This window comes from Solea solea, chromosome 6 (genome assembly GCF_958295425.1).
Source record: "Solea solea chromosome 6, fSolSol10.1, whole genome shotgun sequence".
Taxonomy (NCBI): Eukaryota; Metazoa; Chordata; class Actinopteri; order Pleuronectiformes; family Soleidae; genus Solea; species Solea solea.
Window position 1 is genome coordinate 9,873,252 of NC_081139.1, and position 22,266 is coordinate 9,895,517.

The 22,266-nt window shown below is 38.7% G+C and overlaps 1 protein-coding gene across 2 annotated transcripts in view; it reads left to right on the top strand.

The window, feature by feature from the left end:
- The window catches only part of igsf21a (immunoglobin superfamily, member 21a), a 143,292-nt gene that overhangs the window by 40,532 nt on the left and 80,494 nt on the right, over positions 1–22,266 (top strand). For both annotated transcript variants that reach the window (XM_058632798.1, XM_058632799.1), the window contains one exon: positions 5,050–5,162. In XM_058632798.1, the coding sequence (XP_058488781.1) occupies positions 5,050–5,162 (113 nt within the window). The remainder of the gene's footprint in view (positions 1–5,049; positions 5,163–22,266) is intronic.

Here is a 22,266-nt window from a genome sequence, read left to right on the forward strand (position 1 = left end):
CTTCCAATGAGTATAAATTCTTTGCACACCACAAATACAGTATGAAGCGGTACGTGTCAAAGCTTTGAGCAGGATCTCGACAAAAGTAGTCGATTGTTGTGTCACATCGCCAGTTTGTTAAATAATAGTGTTTTGGAGTTGAGACTGTGTGTGAAGCCCACCGCATGAGCGTGGACCAACACATAATTCTTCCCACACAACGTTTGACTTGAAGCGATCTGAAACACACAGTAAGTATTGACGGCAGCTACATGTCAATGGTGGAAATGATGGTGTTATGAAAAGGTGATGCCTTTTTTTCTTTCATGCTTTATTTTAGTTTTGCTGTGATTCAGACGTTGGTGAGATCTGAGGATGGAGGATCATCTCATGTAGAGACGGTTTTACAGGAGTGACCAATAAGTGACAAGTTCCCTACTGCTTCAGTGCCTTTTTTTAAAAAAAAAAAAAACGTTTTTAGTACTGCTAACAATTTCATCATCATAAATTTTCATTAAAATAGTGCCTTCATCTTTAACTTTTATTCATGTTCTAAGAAATAAAAAGACGAGGCCGTAAAAATACTTACGTGACACCTGTCTGACTTTGCAAGTTTTAATAGCCACAAAGTTACCCCCTTAGTGAGTAGTTTTTACTGAGAATGATGTGAATAAAAAATGTAACATGACATTTACATAATCTACTACATTTTTCACATGGTGCCTACGGAACACTGACTTAAAGTGAACTCTTGTCATTTCTGTCCTGCACAATCAGTGGCTTATGTTTACTCCCTGAATTTATTAATCACTCTTTGTCAAACATTTGTGAACACACACACACACACTTCTAGTATCTGTACTTTGTTGTGTTTAGTTGTAGGTGCTGTCATCACTGATGCAGTGCGTGCGTCAAAGCCGCGGTGTTAGTTTCTCTTAAAAGACATAGATAGGTTTCAGTCATTATGGGTCAACATAAGGGTCTACATTCATCCTTAATGTCCTCACCGTCATTTTTACAAACACACATCTAGATAATGCTTTGATGTGTTTTAGACACAACTCGGCTCTGTTTGTTTACACCGACATAGACGAGGAATAGAGTGGAAAAAGAGAAATCCATTTTTTTTCCCCCTCTTGCATTAAGTTTTAACAACATCTAAGCAAAGGTAGGCTATAGTCATGGATCCCAGAACACAGTAACAGGCCCATTTTGTGCTGGTCCTGCCATTGGCTGTGTTTTGCTTTCTCATTGCGTTGTGGCAAATTGCTGTTATTAATGGAAGAAAGCATAGTTTGCCCCTCTCATTAGAAGTTGTTCCAACAGCGCCTCTGATGGATTAAGACAAGCCAGAGGCCTTGTCTTCCTCTACAACCACCTCGTATGAGCCAATTAAATTCTATGCACTCTCTGGCCACTCTACGCTTTCTTATGTGCTCTTGTTCTTCGTTGTGGAGGAAAAAAAGGTTTTAGTCTGAAAACAAACATAATATTTAAAAGATTTTCTGGCACTAACAAGCAATATGAACATATCACCCCCTGTTGCCAGTGAACACTGACTGCCTCCTACATTCTACATTGGTTTTCAGAATAGTACTAATCTCTTTAAAGTAAAAGATAGCATCCCCCTAAATGATATAAAAGATGTATTAACCCCCATTCTAGTGGTACAACAGTGAATGGAGCTCTGTTATGGCCTTGGGATAAGACTCAACAATCAACATATTTTTTACTACTTGATCCTCTATACCAACCTCACATTTAACAGTAAAGATGTTGTCATTATTTGCCTTCATTTGATAATCATATGTTGTATGAGAATCAAATGAAGGAAAATAATAATAAAACCATTTCAAAAATTCATATATACCCTGAGATTTCATCACAAATGATCTCCCGTTGAGAATTCTGCACCATGTCCTTTGATCAATTTTGTTTCACACTTTCATCGACATTTTTTAAGTAGCCTCGCATCAGTGAGGCTTTTTTTCCCCCGGATTCTACCCTGGAAATGAGAGTCACAGCTGTGTTTGATTTCGATGTCACGTCAGCTTAGCGAGAGAGTCAGATTCACGCACAAGCAGCTTATTGGGAGGTGGCAGTGAGCGTTAAATAAACATACCTGGGGTTTACTCTGAAACGAGGGGGAGCTTACAATGCAGCGGGGGTCGAAATTGTGCAGCGCGAGCATGAACGTAAACATGTCAAGTCTGTATGTAGAATTTAGATCAAATGAACGTATTCAAGGGTGAAATTTGATTTGACTAGATTTCTGGATAAATCCCGTCAGATCCTAATTGTTTCCTTAAACTGCAGAAGTACACTTCATTACGATCTGTCAAGTTGATTTCACCGTTCCATGTTATGACTTGGCTCTTTATCACTTGTGACATTATAGCTTTCATATCCCACCAACATTGTGCATGTATTGTACATACGATAGATTTAAGGTGTCTCGCTAACTTAAAGTTGATTTGTTATCGCTTTTATTGCAGCACTGATACCAGTCGCTGTATTGGCTTTTTCATTCATGATCTAATTTGAAATGTCTTCCAATCACAGCATGATAAGCGGCATAGGAGTCGTGCTGTATGTTTTTAGATTTCATGCAGGGAAGCGCGTTGGTCGGGTTGAAGGGAATAACAGGCCACCACAGTACTAGTGAGAGCCTTCACAGTAGATTAAATGTTTCATTATTTTCAATTGACGAGCACTGATATGGTTCTAGAGAAACTGTCCAAATGATCATAAGTGTTGAATTATTGCAAATGGATGAGGTCTCGCATTAACATTTTCACAGTGTTGATTTTGTATGCTCCGAGTTGAATTTACACTGGTGCTTTTGCTGTGTGCACATGGCCCATATTAGCCTCCGTTTTAACAAGGCCACCAAGCATAACAAGAGATATTGCTGCATTGGAACAATTTCAACAGAGAATTGGCAAACGGAATATGTCTAATTTATGGAGTCGTTTAATTTGCATCCAATGGATATTGAATTGTGTGGGAATTATGCCCGCATGTCTTATGTATGTGCAGCCTTCAACTGCTCCAGTTGCTCATAGGGATTATTTGAAATGTGAACTTCTCTGGCACGAGTGCATAACCCGTGTAATTTGCTCTTTTAAAAATTCCTCATCCCTCCCCACACACTCTGGAGCATTTCTCTGTCATTGGCCATGCTACATTTCCCTCTTTGCCACAAAGTCAATGGATTGTTCACCATTAATCCCTGCAACCACACAACGAGACCATCACGCTTCTTTTACAGTAATGCGCCCTAACTGCCTGCTGCATATATTGAACATCTAGAATCTGAAAGAAACATTTTACCAGTGACATGAGCGGACAACATCATGATTCACAGCCTGTGTTGATGTTTTATGTCTTTTTTTTTTCCCTTCCTGTAATCTGCATTTCCAGTTCCTACTATCTTTGTGGAAAACCTGCAGGGATACATTTACAAGATTGCTCCTCTTGTGGATTCGTCGTAAGAGGCTAGGATTTTCTTTAAGAACATCAGCTCAGTGTTAATGACATGCCGTGTCCGGAAAGGTTTATTCATATAATTAGACTCGAGAGAGGGGATCTCTTCAGCCTACTGATTAAATGATTCCTTAATAATCATATCTGTGTGCATTGACACGAGAGACATGCTGATCCGTGTCTACCTATGTAGATACCCCAGACTATAGTAACACTTTTTACAGTGCTGTGATTATTCACTTCTTCTCCGCTTGTTACCTTCTGCGCCACACAAATCCACAGCTGTGTTGTTCTAAAAATGAAAAGTTCAACGCAGGCAGCTTTTCATTCCTGCCTTTATGCTCAGTTATGTGCACCCTTGAATTATTCATTGACGTCTTACTCTCTTTTATAATGTTGTAACTGTTGCATAGACCCGGTCGCTTCGAAGCGCATTACGCGATGCCGCGCTTTAAATCCATCACACATTTTTGTTGGCCAGCCATAAACTGAACTTTCTCGACAACATAAGTCACCTGAAGGACAAACAGTGTTGTTTCCACGTCCTTCTCTGGTTCGGTGAGGTACCTGTGGATATATATGGTCACGCTAATCGACACAATGACCTAGACAGGCCAACACCGCAAGACACTAAATGATTGAATGGATGAGTGCACTCTCCTCTTTACAGCCAGTCATTTATTTTTATTTAACAATGAGCAGGTCTTTTTTTAAACATCCAGCCCCTTTTTGCAGCTTACACTGTTACTAGTACGTGATATCGTTTGATACTACAAAACCACTAAAAACTTGTATTAAGTTATTAATTCACTTATTATTAACTTATTAACTATGTCACATCTATAATCGTTCTCTGTAGGTCTTCTCATTATCTTTGAATTCAGTTGTTATTTGACAACTCTTGTGCTTGTGCTTAAATGTAGAAATCTTGATTTCTGTGTATTCAAAAGTTTAAAAAAATCTACCGGTTCATTCAACATTGTTTCAAGAGCAAACTTTTATCTTTCTTATCTTTATCTTTATCTTAGCAATAATATTGAGATTTGAACTTTTTTTTTATGTGAACGTGGTTTAAAGATCAGGCATACATAAGGTCAAAAATCCAAAGAACTGCACATATTAGCTGTATTTACTGGATTTGTTCCAATATGGTAATTATAGCGTTACCAAAACAGCAAATCTAATGGTAAAGACTTGACTTCTACACAAGTTCTGCTCTGTTTGGTCAGTAGATACAAATTCAGGATAAATGCTGTTGCAAGTATAAAGTGTAAGAGACACTTCAGCACTTCATATTCAGTCATGCAAATTTCATACTGTTTTCTGTTTCAAGGATGATGAGATTGACATTGAGCCTACAGAATACATTACTTTTAACATTGATGTGGTGTAACATATACACATATTTCATTTAACTTGACCTCAAAGCTCTTCACTATCCTCAAGTACCACTGAAGGGCTGTTTGCCAAGGTACTTTCCCCCCGTGTGGGAGAGTTTGTGATTGCATAAGAATATATAACTGGCATTTCTTTAAAGTTAAGTGCTGTATTTTAATGAAACTCTTCCCTCTTTTTTTTTTCCAGGATATTTGACAGTTACCATAGAGCCCCTGCCTCCTGTTGTTGTGGGAGAGACTGTTACTCTCAAGTGTAACTTCAAAACTGACGGACGGCTTCGAGAGATTGTTTGGTACAGGGTGAGTAAACCTGTCTACACGTTCAGTGTCATTAAGTCTTCACTGCTCTGTGGTGCATCCATTTTCTTTCATTCATAGTCATCTGGCATCTGAAGGAGGCTTGTGCCGATCGTCACATCACAGGTTTATGGCTTTGTTAGGAGACGAGCCGTGCACTGTCAGACTGCGCTTGTTAGGAAGCATGCCATTATTTGGGACAGCTGTATGGGAGGCATCACTGGCTGTTGGTTGAGACTTTGATTTTATCAATCTGCTGGTCATTACTGTTTTTTTCATAATAGTTCACAGCTGGTGAGTCCACAGTCATCAGTTAGTCAAATCCCAGTTGGTACACTACACTGCTTAACTGCTGCCAATAATTAAATTGCTCTTCAAGGAGGAAAAAAAACAACAACAATCAAAGTAAAAACAAAACAAAACAACAACAACAACCGTGTAGTGCATCTTAAGTCCCTCAATAAACTTTGAAGTGGCTTGTTTGAACATGGTTTGGAAATGCATTGTGGTAAAACAGTTCTGCAAAGTATTAAAGTTCAAATGAGTAATCTGTTTTAAGAAAGTCACTGATAGGCACTTGTGGATAGTGGATAGTAGAAGCAGCTGCCAGTATTACGCCCTTGCCCAACCATCTGCTCTTGCAAAAACTCTGGTAATTCTCAGGAGCAAAGAGCGAAGTGGTCGTCTCGACAACAAATTGTCAAAAAATAAAAGTCACAAACGTCTGACTGAATGCAGGTATTATTGTAGAAGCCATCAATAAAGCCTAAGAGTTTCCTTTAAATACGTTCTTGTTCACTGTGGTGTTGGTGGACTGTGATGTATAGTATACAGAATATGGATGTATTGGGAGAATGGCTGTGCTTGAGGAGAATGATTTAAAATGTGCACTTCTCAATTCCACCGTAATAGATGATGCTTTGAGGAGCCCTGTACTGACTGAACACTCTATTCAAGTACTATTCTACCTGCAGTAGTATCATGTATTTTTTTTTTTTTAGCCCTAGAGGAAGCTTTCCAAAGTGGAAAAAAAAATAATAGTGATTATTCAGTCGGATTGAATATAACGTTATCTCTGCCTGCGTGGCATCAGTCCAAATCATTCTTTAAAATGTGAAGTGGAATACTGCATTGCAAAATGTTCTTTTAGAAGGGAGAGTGGTAATGGAGGTACATTTACACGAGACTGCCAGAGAAAAAACAACCAGTTCTGCTTTGAACTATGTGCTCTGCTGTGTAGCTGTATAGTGCTTTGTTTTAACGCTTTAAGTCTTTGCCGCGACCCAGAAAACGAGCCAAACTAATCCTCTTAATGAGCGATCTTTCCTGCTTATTTTCCTCATCGTATTTGATAATTGTGAATGTACAGTACAACACTACTATATAGTGACATTCACCTTGCTCTCATGCTTTACCCTGTGCCCGAACACTGTTCATTAATGAGCGAGCTGCGGTTTATAGCTAAGGCAGGAACTCTGTCTTTAGAGTCGCTTCTGCTTTTTCATTTTTATTATTGTGAAATAAAGCCGTGTCTTCGGACTCATCTTAGCAAATGCTGACCTTTCAAGGTGGGACAAAAAGAAATTTATGGCACTTTACACATTCACCTTAGTGTCATAGATCATTTTCATGGCTGTGACAATTTCATTTAATCAGGCTCGGATTAGAAAGGGTTGTTTTGCGTATACTCTGTCAGGTTCTTTGCAGTACCTATTGATAGCCGTACGTTTAAATAACCACTTTGAGAATAGAGCTGCCCATATTAAGTGCCCTCATGAGTAAAGTAAAGAGGTTATAACAGAAATCGGCCCCCGTCTCTCTGGTGGCCACTGCTTAGCACAACAGTTGATCAATTATAAATGCAGTCATTTACTGACACTCGGCTGCCAAAGTTTCTTTAATCTCTACCTTTTATTTGACTAAATACTGTTGACGTCTCATTTTACTTCCTGTTCAAATGGAACTAGGGTTGATACTCACCTGGGGAACCCTTGAATCTAATAGAAGCTCGGTGAATCAGAGGGCTGAAGGCGCTGAATATTTCAGCAACTGCTCATATGTGGTTTTACGTTCTAAAATATTCTGTTTGAGGCTTTAATAACATATCTCACAGTCAAAATTAGCACGTCTTTGAATTAACTGAAGATAAATCTGACCATTTTAAAGATTTCATGCCACACTAACTCAAATTCTCAACTCTGCTCTGATTAAAACCGGTGCTAAAGTAAATGGATTTTATGGTTTCTATTACAGTACATTATTTTGTATTTATTTGTATTTCCTAAATCATACACAAATTATTTGTCAGTGATATTATTGTGTCAGAATAGTATATAAAGCTGTGCTACACTTGCTCTGGTATCATACCCATATTTTATTATTCAGCTTAGCCAAATTTTATTTACTTATCACTTCTTATTAACTCTAGGTTTTGTTAAATATACATTTTTGTCCTAGTAAAGCTATAGGAATTGGTGTAAGACACAGTTCTTTATTAAAAAACTTTGACTTTCAATAAAAGAGTGCAATAGAGCGGTTTGGGATTTGGGAGGTTTATTGCTGTGTAAACAGCACTCTCAACACCAATCACAGATATAGCACACATGAAAAGTAATAAACTATGTTTTAAAGTTAGGGGTCTCAGGGACAGAAAGAAATAGAAGTTATCAGGTGATAAAACAATCTTACATATCCTCCCAAACCGCAAACCTCCCAGCCTCCCAAACCGCAAACAGGTCATTAGAGGTTAAAAAAGAAAGAAAACAAAAACCCCAGATAAACATAGATAACTTAAGTTGGTGTGGGAATTATAGTGAACATGTTTCCATCCACTATCTATTATGAACCTAATCCCAGCTGTGATTCGGTGATTGACATTTTTTCACCCTGGACAGGTAAAATTTTACACTCATAACTCCATGCAATTTACTATATGTGTCTTTTTGGACTGTGGGAGGGATGGATTCCATGAAAGACCCCGTTGAACCAGGATTTACAATGAGAACGGTCTTGTTGTAAGACCCGTTCTTCACACTATGTCCCCATCCATTCATCTTCTACCACTTTATCCTCCACATGAGAGTCGCGGGGGGCACGTGTGTGGTACACCCTGGACAGTTTGCCAGTCCATCACAGGGACACATATAGAGATAATCAACCTTTCACTCTCACACCTAAATGACCTAATGTGGGAGGAAACCGGAGAACCCGGAGAAAACCCACCATGCACATACGGGGAGAACATGCAAACTCCATCCGAAATATGCCCTTGTTCCAACTGGGTCATGAACCTGAGTCTTGTTGCGATAAAGGCAAGAGTGCTAACCACTAAACCACCAACTTTGTGGCCTCTGCATCCCATAATACATATTCTGTTTTAGGTCATTTATCTATTGTACTGAAGAAGGAAAAAACTACCAAGTCAAGTCCTGTTTTTTTGTGACAGACGCCGTCTTGGTGTATATTGTACTCTTACACACTATAATATATAGAGAGTGTACCCCGTGGATAGAGTGTAGATCAAGTAAATGATTGTAGTGGATGATGATGCATGAATCCCTGTATGGTACCTCTCATTTTAGTTTACTCAAGATGACACGAGATTAGCAGACAAACAGCGTCAGGGAGTGAATGAGTGTAGTCCTCGGTAATGGATGTCGCATCGCCCTGCAGCTAATGCTTCAAGAGCAAATAAATGAACGCCTCTCGAGTGTGTGAGTGTTTATGATATTGCACTGCAGGCGACGACAATGTTTTCAATGAGCACTGAAGACTGCCAGACCTTGGATTAAATACTATAGGTATGCGATACTATCAAGTTGTCTCGTTTTAATTGCAAATGATGGATTGTTTGACAGGTCGATGCTTGTGACGGCTCTCGGACACTGCCCCTCGAAAGGCAGCCATACAAGATCTTCTCATGCTGTATTCATTTTAATTCATGTCCTTATTATGAATATACATATGAGACCTCTTGCACTGGGTACCCAGGTGTGCTATTCTGATAGTGGCGACACCAGCTGTGTCTGTTAGTGTCCCCGACGAGTGCTGTCCTGAACTATGCTTAATTTTAATCACTGGATCAACCATCTTTGCTCTCCTGCTCTGTTTCCCTCATCACTCGGCCCATTACGGAATTTCTTCCAATCTCCCTGACATAACTCTTCTGGGATCCTCTCTCTCACCAATGCAATTGTCTTCCCCCAAGACACTTCACTAATTTACCTCTGGCTTCTGCACTAGCTGCTTCTCTGATACTCTTTCCATCATTCAGCCGCGTCCACCTTGGTCCATTTCATTATTATAACTCAGATTCACATGTATTTATAGTCGTGCTCTCAGCTGAATTGACTGTACTCTCTTAACTAAGAGCAAGCTGGCTTAAAAATGAAGAGAAAGCTTGTTCCAGGGGCATTCGGATTTCCCTGCCAAATCATTTCTGTGTAATGTGTGTGGGTAATTGATAGCACAAGCTTGAAAACAGTTGAACTTTAATGTTCAAATTGTTCTCATGTATTTATGTTGTAAAATCAAATGAAGGGTTTTTCAGTGAGAACAGTGTAGTTGCTAAAGAGTTAAACAATACCTGCTTTACTTGGCTTAAGTATTCACTTAAATTATAAATGTCATTTTTTTGGTGCAAAAAGATGAATGCCAACAAATCACTGAAAGTCTGACAGTATATGTTAATAATATTAATATATTTGGCAAACGGGTACAAACACTGTTTTCACAAGTGTGCAGATGGGTCTGCCATTTTTAGACTTCTTTAGTTTAGTCTAGCGTCATTGTTTTTATGTCATGATAACTCATTTAAGTTTTTGATTCACATTTCAATTGTCTATGTGGTGTCACAAGTGATTAAATCCAGGGTTTTCCACCACTGAATAAGGTCACATGTCTGATGCTACATGCACACCGCTTTAGTGAATTTTGAATTATGAGGAAGTGTCGCTCCAATGACGCAACTTGTCTGAGAGCTTTGATAAATAAGCACCTGTGTTTATATATATATATATATATATATAATATTATTAAGTAATGTGTCAACTTCTTCTATTTCTTCTACGCCCTTTGCTCCTCCATGGTGCATAGGCCTTTGACAAATGTCCTCTCACACATCTCACTTGTTGATTGTTACCAGTTCTTTTTAGATCTCCCCAGTTCTCTTCTTCCACTTCTTCTTAAATTGAAGCAATGGAGCCACATTACAGCTCGGCAAAGCCTGACACCACTCCATTCAGAGTGAGTAAGACATGGTTGAGTTGATGCCTCCACCGTGTATGTGTGAGTCGGACATTAATGATAGCCAGCAAACTCAGCAACTGCCAGAGTCAAACCCACCTTAACTTTGCAGTCATCAAAAATCTGCTTTTCCTGCAGCATTGTTTTTGCAATGACATCACATCCGGGAAAAAGGATGTGGTGTTTTTGATAATTATAGAATGGAACATAATCCATAACTTGAGAAATACTGTGACATTCCTTAGCTGCCTAGTTTTAAACACCTTTCAAACACTCCCTGAAAAATCATCATGTTGTGATCATGACATGTACAGTAGTAATTTAAATCAAGGTTATTTGATCATTTAGAGCTTTTATATATTATAAGTTAGATTTTCTCTCTTGCTGCATAGCCGCGTTGGTGTTTGTGGTAGAACAGGTTTGATTGATCAATATGGTGGAAAGGACAATGACCAAAGACAGTCATAAATTCCAATCACCAGCTGACTACCAAGCTTTTTAATGAGCTCATATTTAATCAGGCCATCTGCCTCCATAGATTCAATTCAGCACATCTTAAGTCAGAGTTACAACGTAGGCTGCAAAACATTTGGTGATTCATTCATATGTACAGTATAGATCAAAACAGAGGTCACAATATCCAACAATAAAAAATAAATAAACCAGTGTTTAAAAAGAACGCTTTACGGTGTAAATCCAAACAATCCAAATATGTTTTTTTGCAAGAAGACAAGGTTCCTTCAAACCGGTTAGCTCTAATGATGGTCAAGTCACTTAAGTGTAAAGATTTACATGTTCAGGTACTTTAGTTAAATTTCATTATTTCAAACCACCAAGGGACAGTTCCCTCATCGTAATTGACAATTAGTTTGGTTAAATTAACTTTCACACTGACCTCCCAGGCGCCAGTCAGACTTTTAGTGTTTAGTCGACCAACAGCTACTGGGGAAATGTCCTGTTGTTGTAAAGCCAAGTGGTAATTAACAAATGTGAATTCCATAATGAGTTACTGCACTGACTGAAAGGCTTATTGATTTAATCTATACTGGTAAATGTAAGATGAGAAAGGGATTTAATGTGGTGGCACTGCGGCTCAAGAGAATGCACGCACATAATGTTTTTGTTGGATGTTTAATATTTTGTGATTTGTGTGTTTGCTTGTGTGACTGGTTACTTCTTAGTTATTTTTCATAGTTTTTCTTTTGCATAGTGACGTGATAGTGATTTGCCACTGTTATTTTCATTTGTCATTGTGATTTGCAAGGATGATGGAAAATGCATCACTCGCCGCAGACACTAAAACTAAATAAAGCCCTGCTGCACTGAGAAACACAGCGTTCATCAGCGTTGCGTTAACTCAGTTGGCAATATATGATATATGTTTACTATTAAAATTTAGACACTGTAGCTTTAAAGCAACAGTTACAAACAGAAGACACAACATTATAAGCGACCGTGTTATTCCTATTGCAGCAGAGTAGAAAATTATAACATTTTGGAACATATCTTGGGTCATTTAGTTTTTTTTAATGCATAAATAAAGTTTGTATCTGGTTGATACATATATGATTAAAAGTACTAATTTGCACCCGCTGCTCACACCTCACGCACAGTTCTTCCCTCTCAACATACTGACATTATCTTAAAAGCACAGCACGTATGCTTAAGTGTTTGCCAGCTGTGTTTGGGGAACAGCCAGCTGCCTTGAGGAGAACATAATGTTTGGAAATATGACTAGAGTTGTGCCCGTAAACCACTGACCTGACTGCAACTGCACTGACAACTTACCGCAAGACACTTTCTGTGGGATCATCGTGAGACACTTGGTGCCCACACAAACTCTGGACCTCATCTTATTCTAATACCCCTCTAAGTCTTTTAATGCCTCTGGTATTATTCAGATTTACTTGTGGCCCACATTTTGACAAATCCCATTAAAGCTGTTGACAGTGTCAACGCACATTATAACCGCTATGCAAATGACTTTTCCTCTTGTCGCAGTCTGTCAGGAAATATATGAGTGCAACACCTGAGGGCCGTGTGTCACTGGATTGACTGTTTTGTTATTCTGGCCACATGTTACCTGTAAATGAGGTGACAAAGGTATGTTGGTGGATACCCAACAGAAAAGTGTGGTGTTTCTTTTTTTTCTCTAATCTTGTTTCTTGACTGTGGAGAGATGCAGAAGGCGTCATATGTTAAATCTGGGTTTAAAGTCTTCGAGACGGGTGCTCGGGCAGCTTGGATGTGACAGAACACGGAAGAGAGCTCGATGAGTCCATATGCACAGCTCACTCCCTTCATAATTTCCCTTTCTTTAAACCAAGAGTGTATATAGGTTCAAATAAGTCTCGCCTTACTCATTTTTCTGCTGTAGTTGTACATAGTGTGGTACTGTTATCGGTGTGTGTCCCCCTGCTGTTTGGAGCAATGTTCATTCATTCATTGTCTGCCACATGAGGGATGCTGGGCCACTGCAGCCAATCCCAGCTCACACAGGGCGAAAGGCCGGGATCACACTGGACAGGTCGCCATTCCCTCACAGGGCCAGCTCACGGTCATTCACTCTCACATTCACATTCGCTGTCCCACCCTTTAGATACTTCACTTTCTTCCCACAGTCCAAAAACATGCAGAAGTTAATTGGGCACTCTAAATCGACCGCGACTGTGATCCCATGGATTTCCCAGAACATGTTAACATTCTCTCCATCCTCCTGCAGAATGATTCAATAGCTGTGTGAGGTGAGTTAACTGGCCGATTACACACAGTGACACACTTCCTCTTTTTACTAGATTCTTTATTAGGACAACCTTCAGGTTGCTCCATCTGGATGTGCTGAGAAATGATATCATCCTCCATTCTTGAGGCCATTTAGCTCAGTTGTGAACATAATTTAGTTTCAGGGTAGAGAATATTTAGTGTGATAGCTATTTATTTTCCCCTTTGTCAGTTATTAGGCTTGTGCTCACTGAGTTATTCTGTTAGTGTGCCCTACTTGGCAGTAGAGTTTGTTGCTGTCCTCTGTTGACTCCAGCTACATTAAAGCGACAGACTAAACATTACCCTGTCCTCTTCATTTTGCAATGGGTTTCAATGGCTGATATTAGGTCCATTAGAGCAAATAACTGTGTGGCCTTTAAAAAAAAAGAAAAGGTAGACCCTAAACACAAAACACATTAGGAAAATGTGGCATCTGAGCATTAATATGCAAACACAACATCAATGATCAAAATGAAATACTGTATACTTAATGCCACATTCACAGAATTTACATTTCTGTGCAAATGTCTAAGGCCACCATTAAATTAGTTGTTTTAGCAACGCTGTAATGACCATACAGTATAATTATGTTTCTTATTTCATTGGAACACATCCAGAAAACATGGGAAATGTGCAAAACAAACTGAACTAAACACCTGGTGTCTGGTATTTAGTGTGACCAATCCTTATAGTTGAGAAATAGCACAACCCCCTGGCTCTCTTACAACTGGCGGGGAACCTTAATTAATATTATTGGTGTTAATTCATGTTGAAAAATATGTGCTGTGAAAGGGGTTTATTCAAGAAATGCTTGAGTATTAAGTTAAATTCACTGACGGCTTGTTAATATAAGACCATGACGGACAGAAACACAACCAAAGCTGGTGGTGCCCTCAGACACATACTGATGGCCTGATACATTCACTGCACTGTGAATGTATACATGTTGTGTTCAATAAAAACACATCACTGTGAGGTATTAGTTGAAGAAGACGGTGTTTGTCTACTGTTGTGACTTAGGTGAAGATCAGATCCTATTTTATGACCAATTAATGCAGAAATCCAGCTTAATTCCAAAGGGTTCACACACTTTTTCTTGCATCTGTACTTTTTCCAGGGACCAGTTTTGTGTCTTTTTTTTACCAAATGTATCATGTGTAGGGAATTTCATAAGAATGCAGTCGTATCAAAAACATATTTTTTAAAAAACATTCTTCATGAATGTATGTGTGCTCCCTCTTCTGGAAGGTAAAACAATAATAGTAGTATGCCAACAGCAGCAGAAACCCCTGTCATCTTTATTAGCCCACTGCTCCGTGCCAAATTCACTGTCCCAAGGGGAACGAGAGATAAGGGGATATGGATCACTGCACTACAACCTTCCCCTTTGAGTATGTCACTAGGGCAAATAAGCAGCCTGTTATACATGGAATGATAATTATACACTTCATGTCAGCAAACTACTAGATGAGCCCCTTTTTATCCACAAATGCTAATGGCAACAAAGGGACTCATCATTGTTGTGCCTGTCTGAGAGCTTGTTGTGCTAATGTCTGTGACTGTGATTACAATGGGATATTTTGTTTCTGTGCTGCTGAGAATGAATAATGGCTCCTCATTGTAAGCATCTACCAGAGATCCCCAGGTATCCTTCAAAAGCACACTCTGTATCTAATTAATAAGGTAATTCAACAAATGATTATATGGAAAAAATGTCTTCATGAGATCATTTAGCTTTTTCCCCTACGGAGTAATTTTCTCTGCAGGAGAATAGGGTTAAGTACACTCTAATAGTTACAAAACACTTCTTCTTTGTGATGAATGTGAACATAAGGGTGTATAGATCTTACACGCGTCATAAAAGTTTTGCATGGCACATTTACTTTCCAGTGTTTATTGTTTGGAACTAGGAACTAGTGAGCAGTGATTTTGTGGGAACAGCAAATAATTAACATATTTTTGAAATAAAAACAAAATGAATGATGATGATATAGATCTCTTAAGTGCTTCATTATATTTAATCAGCAATCGCTATCTGGGAGATTATAATTGTGAGGCACTAACTGACGTTAAGTCATCACTGCTTGTGCTTCACAATTTTTTTTTTTTCTTTATTCCAAGTTTCAACGTTTCATCATCATCATGCCAGATTTTTAATGAAAAAATAAAGAATGGCTTTTGTGAAAGATTACAATCACAGAAGGATCCCAAAAGAAAGTGATTATGTAGCGATTAGGAGTAGATCAAAGGCTTTTTCTGACATTTACATTAGACAAAGTTGTTTCCTCGCCAGTAGAGTGTTGGCAGTGGCACGAACACAGCCTCAGCACACATTAGCGTAAGGTCACAGGGTCACAACGGAGGCAAAACAATCACTTATTGACTTCTTTCTTTTTACTTTTGTATGTAATTCCTTACTTAGATACACTGGGGTGAGACGTATCACTCTCACTCATTGTCTACTGCTTTATTTATTTCTCCACATGACAGCTGCGGAGCTGCTGGTGCCAATCCCAGCTGACATGGGCGGGACAGATTGCCAGTCCATTACACGGCAAACACATAGAGACAAACAACCATTCACTCTTCCACTCGACAGTCAATTTAGAGTGTCAAATTAACCTCTGCATGTTCTCCCCGTGTGTGCGTGAGTTTCCTCCCACATGCAGAGGTCATCCACAGCTTTTTTCCCTCCTTTTCATTTGCCTGCATAGGAATCTTAAACGAGAAGAGAAATAAACAGCAAAAGAAGAAATGGTGCCACATCGTTGGCAAAGATACATTTAATTATAAATGAACTGCACATACAATTATTCTGCGCTGCTTTGATGACTATGATGGGGATTCCAGCTAGCTTATTTTTCTTCTTATTGTGGTTGCAAAAAATGAATCAGGTTATTCTCCAGATAATGATTTGTTGATACCTCGGGTCAGAACAATGCTGACCCCATTGAGAAGTAGCCTGGGGCCAAGTTGTCCCTGTCAAATTCCTCATTGGCAGTACATAATAAACCACATATATTTGTAATAGAAATACTGTTTTTACTTGGCTGGCTATTAAAAAAAAAGACATTGTATCTCCAAACTTTACATCATTTTAGTTTTACAACAAATTGTAATGTATGTAAAGGTTTAAATAACAATAATCATTGTAATTATCATATAATATAATAAAATACAATACAATATAATAATCATTTCTGTGCATTTGCAAAGATTTTGCATGTGTGAAATGCCACATCTGGTTGTAAACTGTTAAATATATTATACAAATATTGTATCTAACTACTTACATATTTACATATTAATGTATCAAGTGTAAAATAAGTTGTTGGCGGTAAAACAGCTTGTATCACGGGCTGAGTGGAACATTTTCTATTTTCAACCCAGATCTTGCAAACATTTGCACTGAAACGTCAACAGAAGAAAATGCTTTAATTGCTACAAGCAGATGCTGTAGAACATGATTGGATATTTTGACAGAAAACAAATTAAATTCATCCTCGGTAAGCATTACACAGGTACAACTTGGGTTTCAAAGTTTTTTTGTAACGTGCCAGGTTGTGTTAATCACAAGTATTTGCTCATTAAGCTGGTAAGACAACTCTCTACATCTCTTCGGAAACATGTTTTGCTCCTGTAAATTGTTGCTAGACAAACATGCCAGACGAAGAGAGATATCCCTTTGCACAATGTTTGTTTTGAAAAACTATAAATGCAAGAGAAGAGATAAATAAAGAGAGAGAGTGCTGTTTTATTGAATATCAGCGTGGCTGTGATGTGATCATAGACACAAGGCCACAGGTATCAAAGCCCTGCAGATATTCAGCTGCAGGATACCAAGTGTGATATTGCGTTCATACAGAAGTCCCACAAACGCTGTTTACTTAGTGAAAATGATAATCTACAGCAGCTTAAGGTATTTGTAACCAGTTATGTGGCTCTGCCAACAAAAGTAGCTCCATAATCAGACAAACTTGACTGTTGCCTAGCAACACAAACAATTAGCATATCCTGCACGCTACATAGATTATGCTCGCTACTACTACGTTTCCATTAATTACAAACGTTGTCTGTTGAGAGTTGCTTTGGTAGTTTGTATGAATCTGGTGACTCTCCTGCTCTCAGTAGATCTCCATGAAACAATATTTTTGGTTTGTAAGTCATCATGTTTATATGCTAATATCTATCTAGATATTTATATAAGTATCTCACCGGTGCCCTCTAACTGCCATGATCTCCTTTGCCGATGTCACATAAGCAACACTGGGTCTGCAGCTTTTCACTCGAACGCGTGTGTGTGTTAGTTTTAAAAATAAAATATTTATGTTTTTCATGTATTCATATTCAGCCTCGACACTAAAACTATTGTGACAAGTGCCAGTTTTCTGTTCTAGTGCTGGTAGAAAATATGTAAATATCATTATCAACAGATGCTCTCTCCGTCTATTCTTTCTGGGAACCGTGCGCATCACGTGCGGGAAAATAGGCAAGATGATGAAACAGTACAAAAATAGATGCAGGTGCTCAAGCGTGCAGCCGGAACTCTGATCTGTTAACATGGGCACTGATGGAACGCAGCAGCGATGCGCATGCATGCATGCAGTGGGTGAATGAATCTGTATATTCAAAACCAAAAAGATCCAAAGGATATAATGTCCTGAATAACAGAAGAAGTTAAGTTTTAAAACACTGGACTTGTGCGGGAGACTGGAGACGGAAATTGTTTTTTATATTAAAGTAGTAGGCGTCAGACATTGCTGCTAGATTATTGTAATATCTTATAAATATTATATGGCAACATATTTACTGTACATTTGTTGTATATTTCGGTTTTTACTTATTTACAGTGTCTTAGGCAGAGGGGAAAAGACATTATGACTAATGCCATTCTGTACATAATCATTTGTAAAGGAGGAGTCTGAATGACCTGCTCACCAATCAGAGCCTTGATATGGACTAGGTTCACTGATAACCAGAATAGTTCTGCAGCCAAGGAAAAACAATTAGAGAAAGACCTCTTGTCCCCCGTGAGCTTAATGCAACTGGAGAGAAATAGGTTTTGAAATAGATTTTTGTCTGTGTAAAATGAGATGCTGACCTCCAGGGCCATGATACTCGGAGACATCAGAGGAGCGGGACAGCACACTCCCAGTGGGGCTAAAGGGTATTCATGCAGGACATCTTTCTTGTGCTTGCTGTGATTCATGCTACCAGTCATGACAGCTACTTTTAATGGTACTTATCAGCAGAGAGGAGCCTCTGAGGGGGTTGAGTCAAGATTGCATCTATGCAATCAACTTCTTTCAAGTTGTTTTTGTTAGATGCCATGAGACCCGGGTAGTGATAGCACTTTTGTGTAACTGTTGAGATGGTGGTGTTGAGGAAGTCAATTTAATGTGTCAGGTACGAACCACAAGAAAAGCCCACATATTTTGTGATGATTTTGGTTCTGTTAATGGAATGAGATTGTCAGGCACGGGCCACAGCTTTGGAGAGTGGGAACATGAACTCGACCAGTCCAAACGTTGCTTCTTCAAAGATTGTCCAACTGTGAAACTCAAAATTGGGCATTTTAGGAAAATGTGCTATTTCAATATGTTACGCTATCATCTGTTGAATATCCAAATATTGAATTTGAATGAATTTAAGAACAAGGAATTTCTACATCAGACGTAATTTGTCAGTGGGAACATCTTTCATGAAAACAAACAAAAACTTCCAGTGCATGGGATAAAATTAAAAATTAACAATAATTGAATATTGATGTCCGTTCCTACTACTGTATGTTGTTTGATGCTGAGAATCTGCAACACTGCTTTTTCTGCAGTTATACAGCCATATGACTGAGAGAACAGCATATTATAATAAATAATTATATAGAATTTCCTTATTATTTATTTGCCAAATAAACTGTCCCAAACATAAAGCTATGAACTTGTCAGGAATTGTGTTTTAATCCAGTTTTTTAAGAACTGGATTAAAAAAAAATTGTAATTATATGTTATATCAACACTTATTTTAGTTCTTCATATACTGTATGTCATAAGTCAAAAAAGAACCACAGCACATTAGCATGTTCGCACTTGTGTTTCGTTTCTGTTACACTTTTTTCAGGATTTGCTATTTTACCATTTCCATTCAAATCCTTCCATATTTTCCGTTATTCAGATGTAGTCAGTGAATGCTATAATCAGTAATAATTGATATTTGGTGTGAACGGCTTTGTGTTAAACCTGTGAGAGGAGACTGCTGGTGTGTGAAACACTCACTTTTATCTTTTCCATATGCTGTGGGCCTGTCTGTGAAATTGTTCCTTTTAATATTGTCTTCAGTTGGAGAGTGGTTTCTTTGTTCTCTATAGACAGTCTTTGACATTGTGTATCTTAATAACCCATTACAATGCCTCCAACTGTGTCAGTGCGCCATCATTTCATACCTTTCCATCAAAATAAAAGCTGCCTTTTGAGGTTCTATTCAGTCAAGTTTGGTCTTGCACCTGACGGGAAGATTTTTGTTGGTATCAGAATGTGTAACCAAAGATTACTGTAAACACACATATGTTCTTTTATTTTTCAAAGATCATTTGATACACTGAGGTGTTTCACTTTAAAGCGTAACTGAATCCCCTCTTCTGCAGATAACTCTGCCCAATGCCTGATGTTGAAAACTGCCAGAAAGTGGAGTTGTGCAGTTATGGGTATGCTCTGCCGGTGAAATCTGATATTGAGTTGTATTTGTCTAACGAGCTGGTGCTCACACTGTGCTTCACATGGTGGCAAGATAAAGGAGATGGAGCAACAGCTCTGGCGCTTTTTAAAAAAAGGGGTAGGAGACTGGATTATGGGAATTATGAGCCTTGAGTTGACAAAATTTAAATGGTCAAACCAGGAGCTCTCGCACCTCATGCCAGGTGGGTTTGTCATTCATTCATTCATTCATTCATTCACCATCATCTACCACTTTATCCTCCAAGCTTTAATGACTCATTACAAACCCACATATATTGTTCATTATGAGAGTCTTATTTGATGTCATGATGAATGGTAGTACATTTCCACTGAGCACTTATCCACTTAGCAATCTCCAGATAATTATTCTTTTTTTCTTTTTAGTTTCTTTTTAGCCTTTCATGTCAAAAGAAACACATTTAACTTATTGGTCATTTGCCACTTTGTATATAATAATACACAGCCATTCTCCAATCTTGCAGCGTCTTGGTTTTCCAGCACAATGTTGCCGCTGTTGGGCTTTCTCCTTGCATCTGTTAGTCGTGGTGTAAAATGTATCACTTTCTGTGGAAGTATGGCTTTATGTTTTTATAACCTATAATATGTGCAAATATGCTTAGAAATAAAAATGCAATTGCACAGTGTTAAGTCTGTATTTTTCTCTTTCCAGTTTGTCGGCAGCATTTTGTTTTTTTTATCAGCAGAGACAAATTGTACTTCAACACCTTCTGATTTAAAAATGAAACACTTTGTCTAATCCCCTTTATCCTAATGTGATCCAACCATTTAGAATCAAAAGCTACAATGGAGGTGTGTAATTTAGTTTCCTTAGTGTCTATCTCTCTGTTCTTTTCATCCATCCAGCCGTCTCGATCTTGATTGATCGGCCACAGAAGAAACGCGTTATGTCTCTGGATCGCTTGTTACAAACAACAGTATTGACAAAGCCACTCGCATTATCTCCTTTATAATGAAACTTATTATCAATATTTATTAGTGGAAAAAAACAACCAATTTGTGTACACTCCCTCAGTCAGGTCTGATTGGATTGCTTGATAGGGCAAAGTTTTCAGATGAAGGACACGGCATTTTTAAGTAAAAAAAAAAAACTCTTACACCTTCCAGATGAATCCAACTCATTAATTAAAATGACCATCTTGCTATCAGGAGTGGAACTGCATTGCCATTCATTTCAAGGACTCTTGAAATTAGACACAATTATTGATGAAGAGCCATGTTTTTTTCTGCCAAAGGAAACATAGTAGAAAATGTCAAAATGGACTTGGAACAAACAAGATAAAAGCATGACAGGCTACCTGGCAGCACGCTACACTCTGGGGGGGGTGTCATGGTACCTGTATATTTGACACATCTGCACATGTAGAACATGAGAATAAAAAGCTTCTATAGCAATCTTGAAGTATAGGTGTGTTAGTTCTGCTATTGCATATTCCAGCGAGGAAAGGCTTTGTCATTTTAAGGTGTGAAAACTGTGACATGAATACGGATGACAAATCCTGCTGTTAGTTTTAGGTTGGGTTCATACCCCATAGAGCAAAACTACTTTGAGGTGACCTAGTTAAGATAAAAGCCTTGATTTTACATTCACAAAAGTTTTTTTCCTTCCTTTCCTTTCCTTTCCTTTCCTGTCGCTGCTTTTCCTTTTTGTAGGACTAGCACAGTTCCTATTGTGTTCTCTCTGCTTTTGATGCAGTCATGCTTTTTGTAGTCATGTTTGACGCAGCCCTGACTTCAGCCGTGTTTCCACCGAGTGGTACGGTACATATTTTTGTTGCGTTTCCATTTGTAATAGTACCAAAATAAGTGTTCCATTTTTGGCACCCTTCCCTTGGGGTACCGGCGTAAAATGGTACGATGTCCTCCCACAACAGTCAGCTGAATAGGCGACGGAAAAACGTCACTCTGGTGTTTCTTCAACGCCTGTATTCTCATGCAAAGCTTGACGTCGTGTTGAGATAAAGGCACAAAACTGCTGCTGGATGTCCTCCATTGATGTCTGTTCTGTTGCACATACACAATGTCACACTTCGTATCTCGCCGACGCGTCCATCGGGCACAGCGCACACCGCGGCCACCAAGTCGAAACGCAAGACTGACCCTGGGATGTACCGTTCCAAACCGTATCGCGCTGTACCAAACTGAACATCATGGAAACACGGCATTAGTCGTCCTGAAGTGTACTGTCGAGCAGTAAATCATTCCCAGACAGGCTCCTATAGATGACTGGCTCTGTGGCTCTGGCTTCCGAAATTACTTTTCATGCTACAAGACAACATGCACAGCAAATTAAGTCTGCTGGATAGTTTTACTGCCGTTACAAACAACACATTTTTCACTGTAAAAAAAAA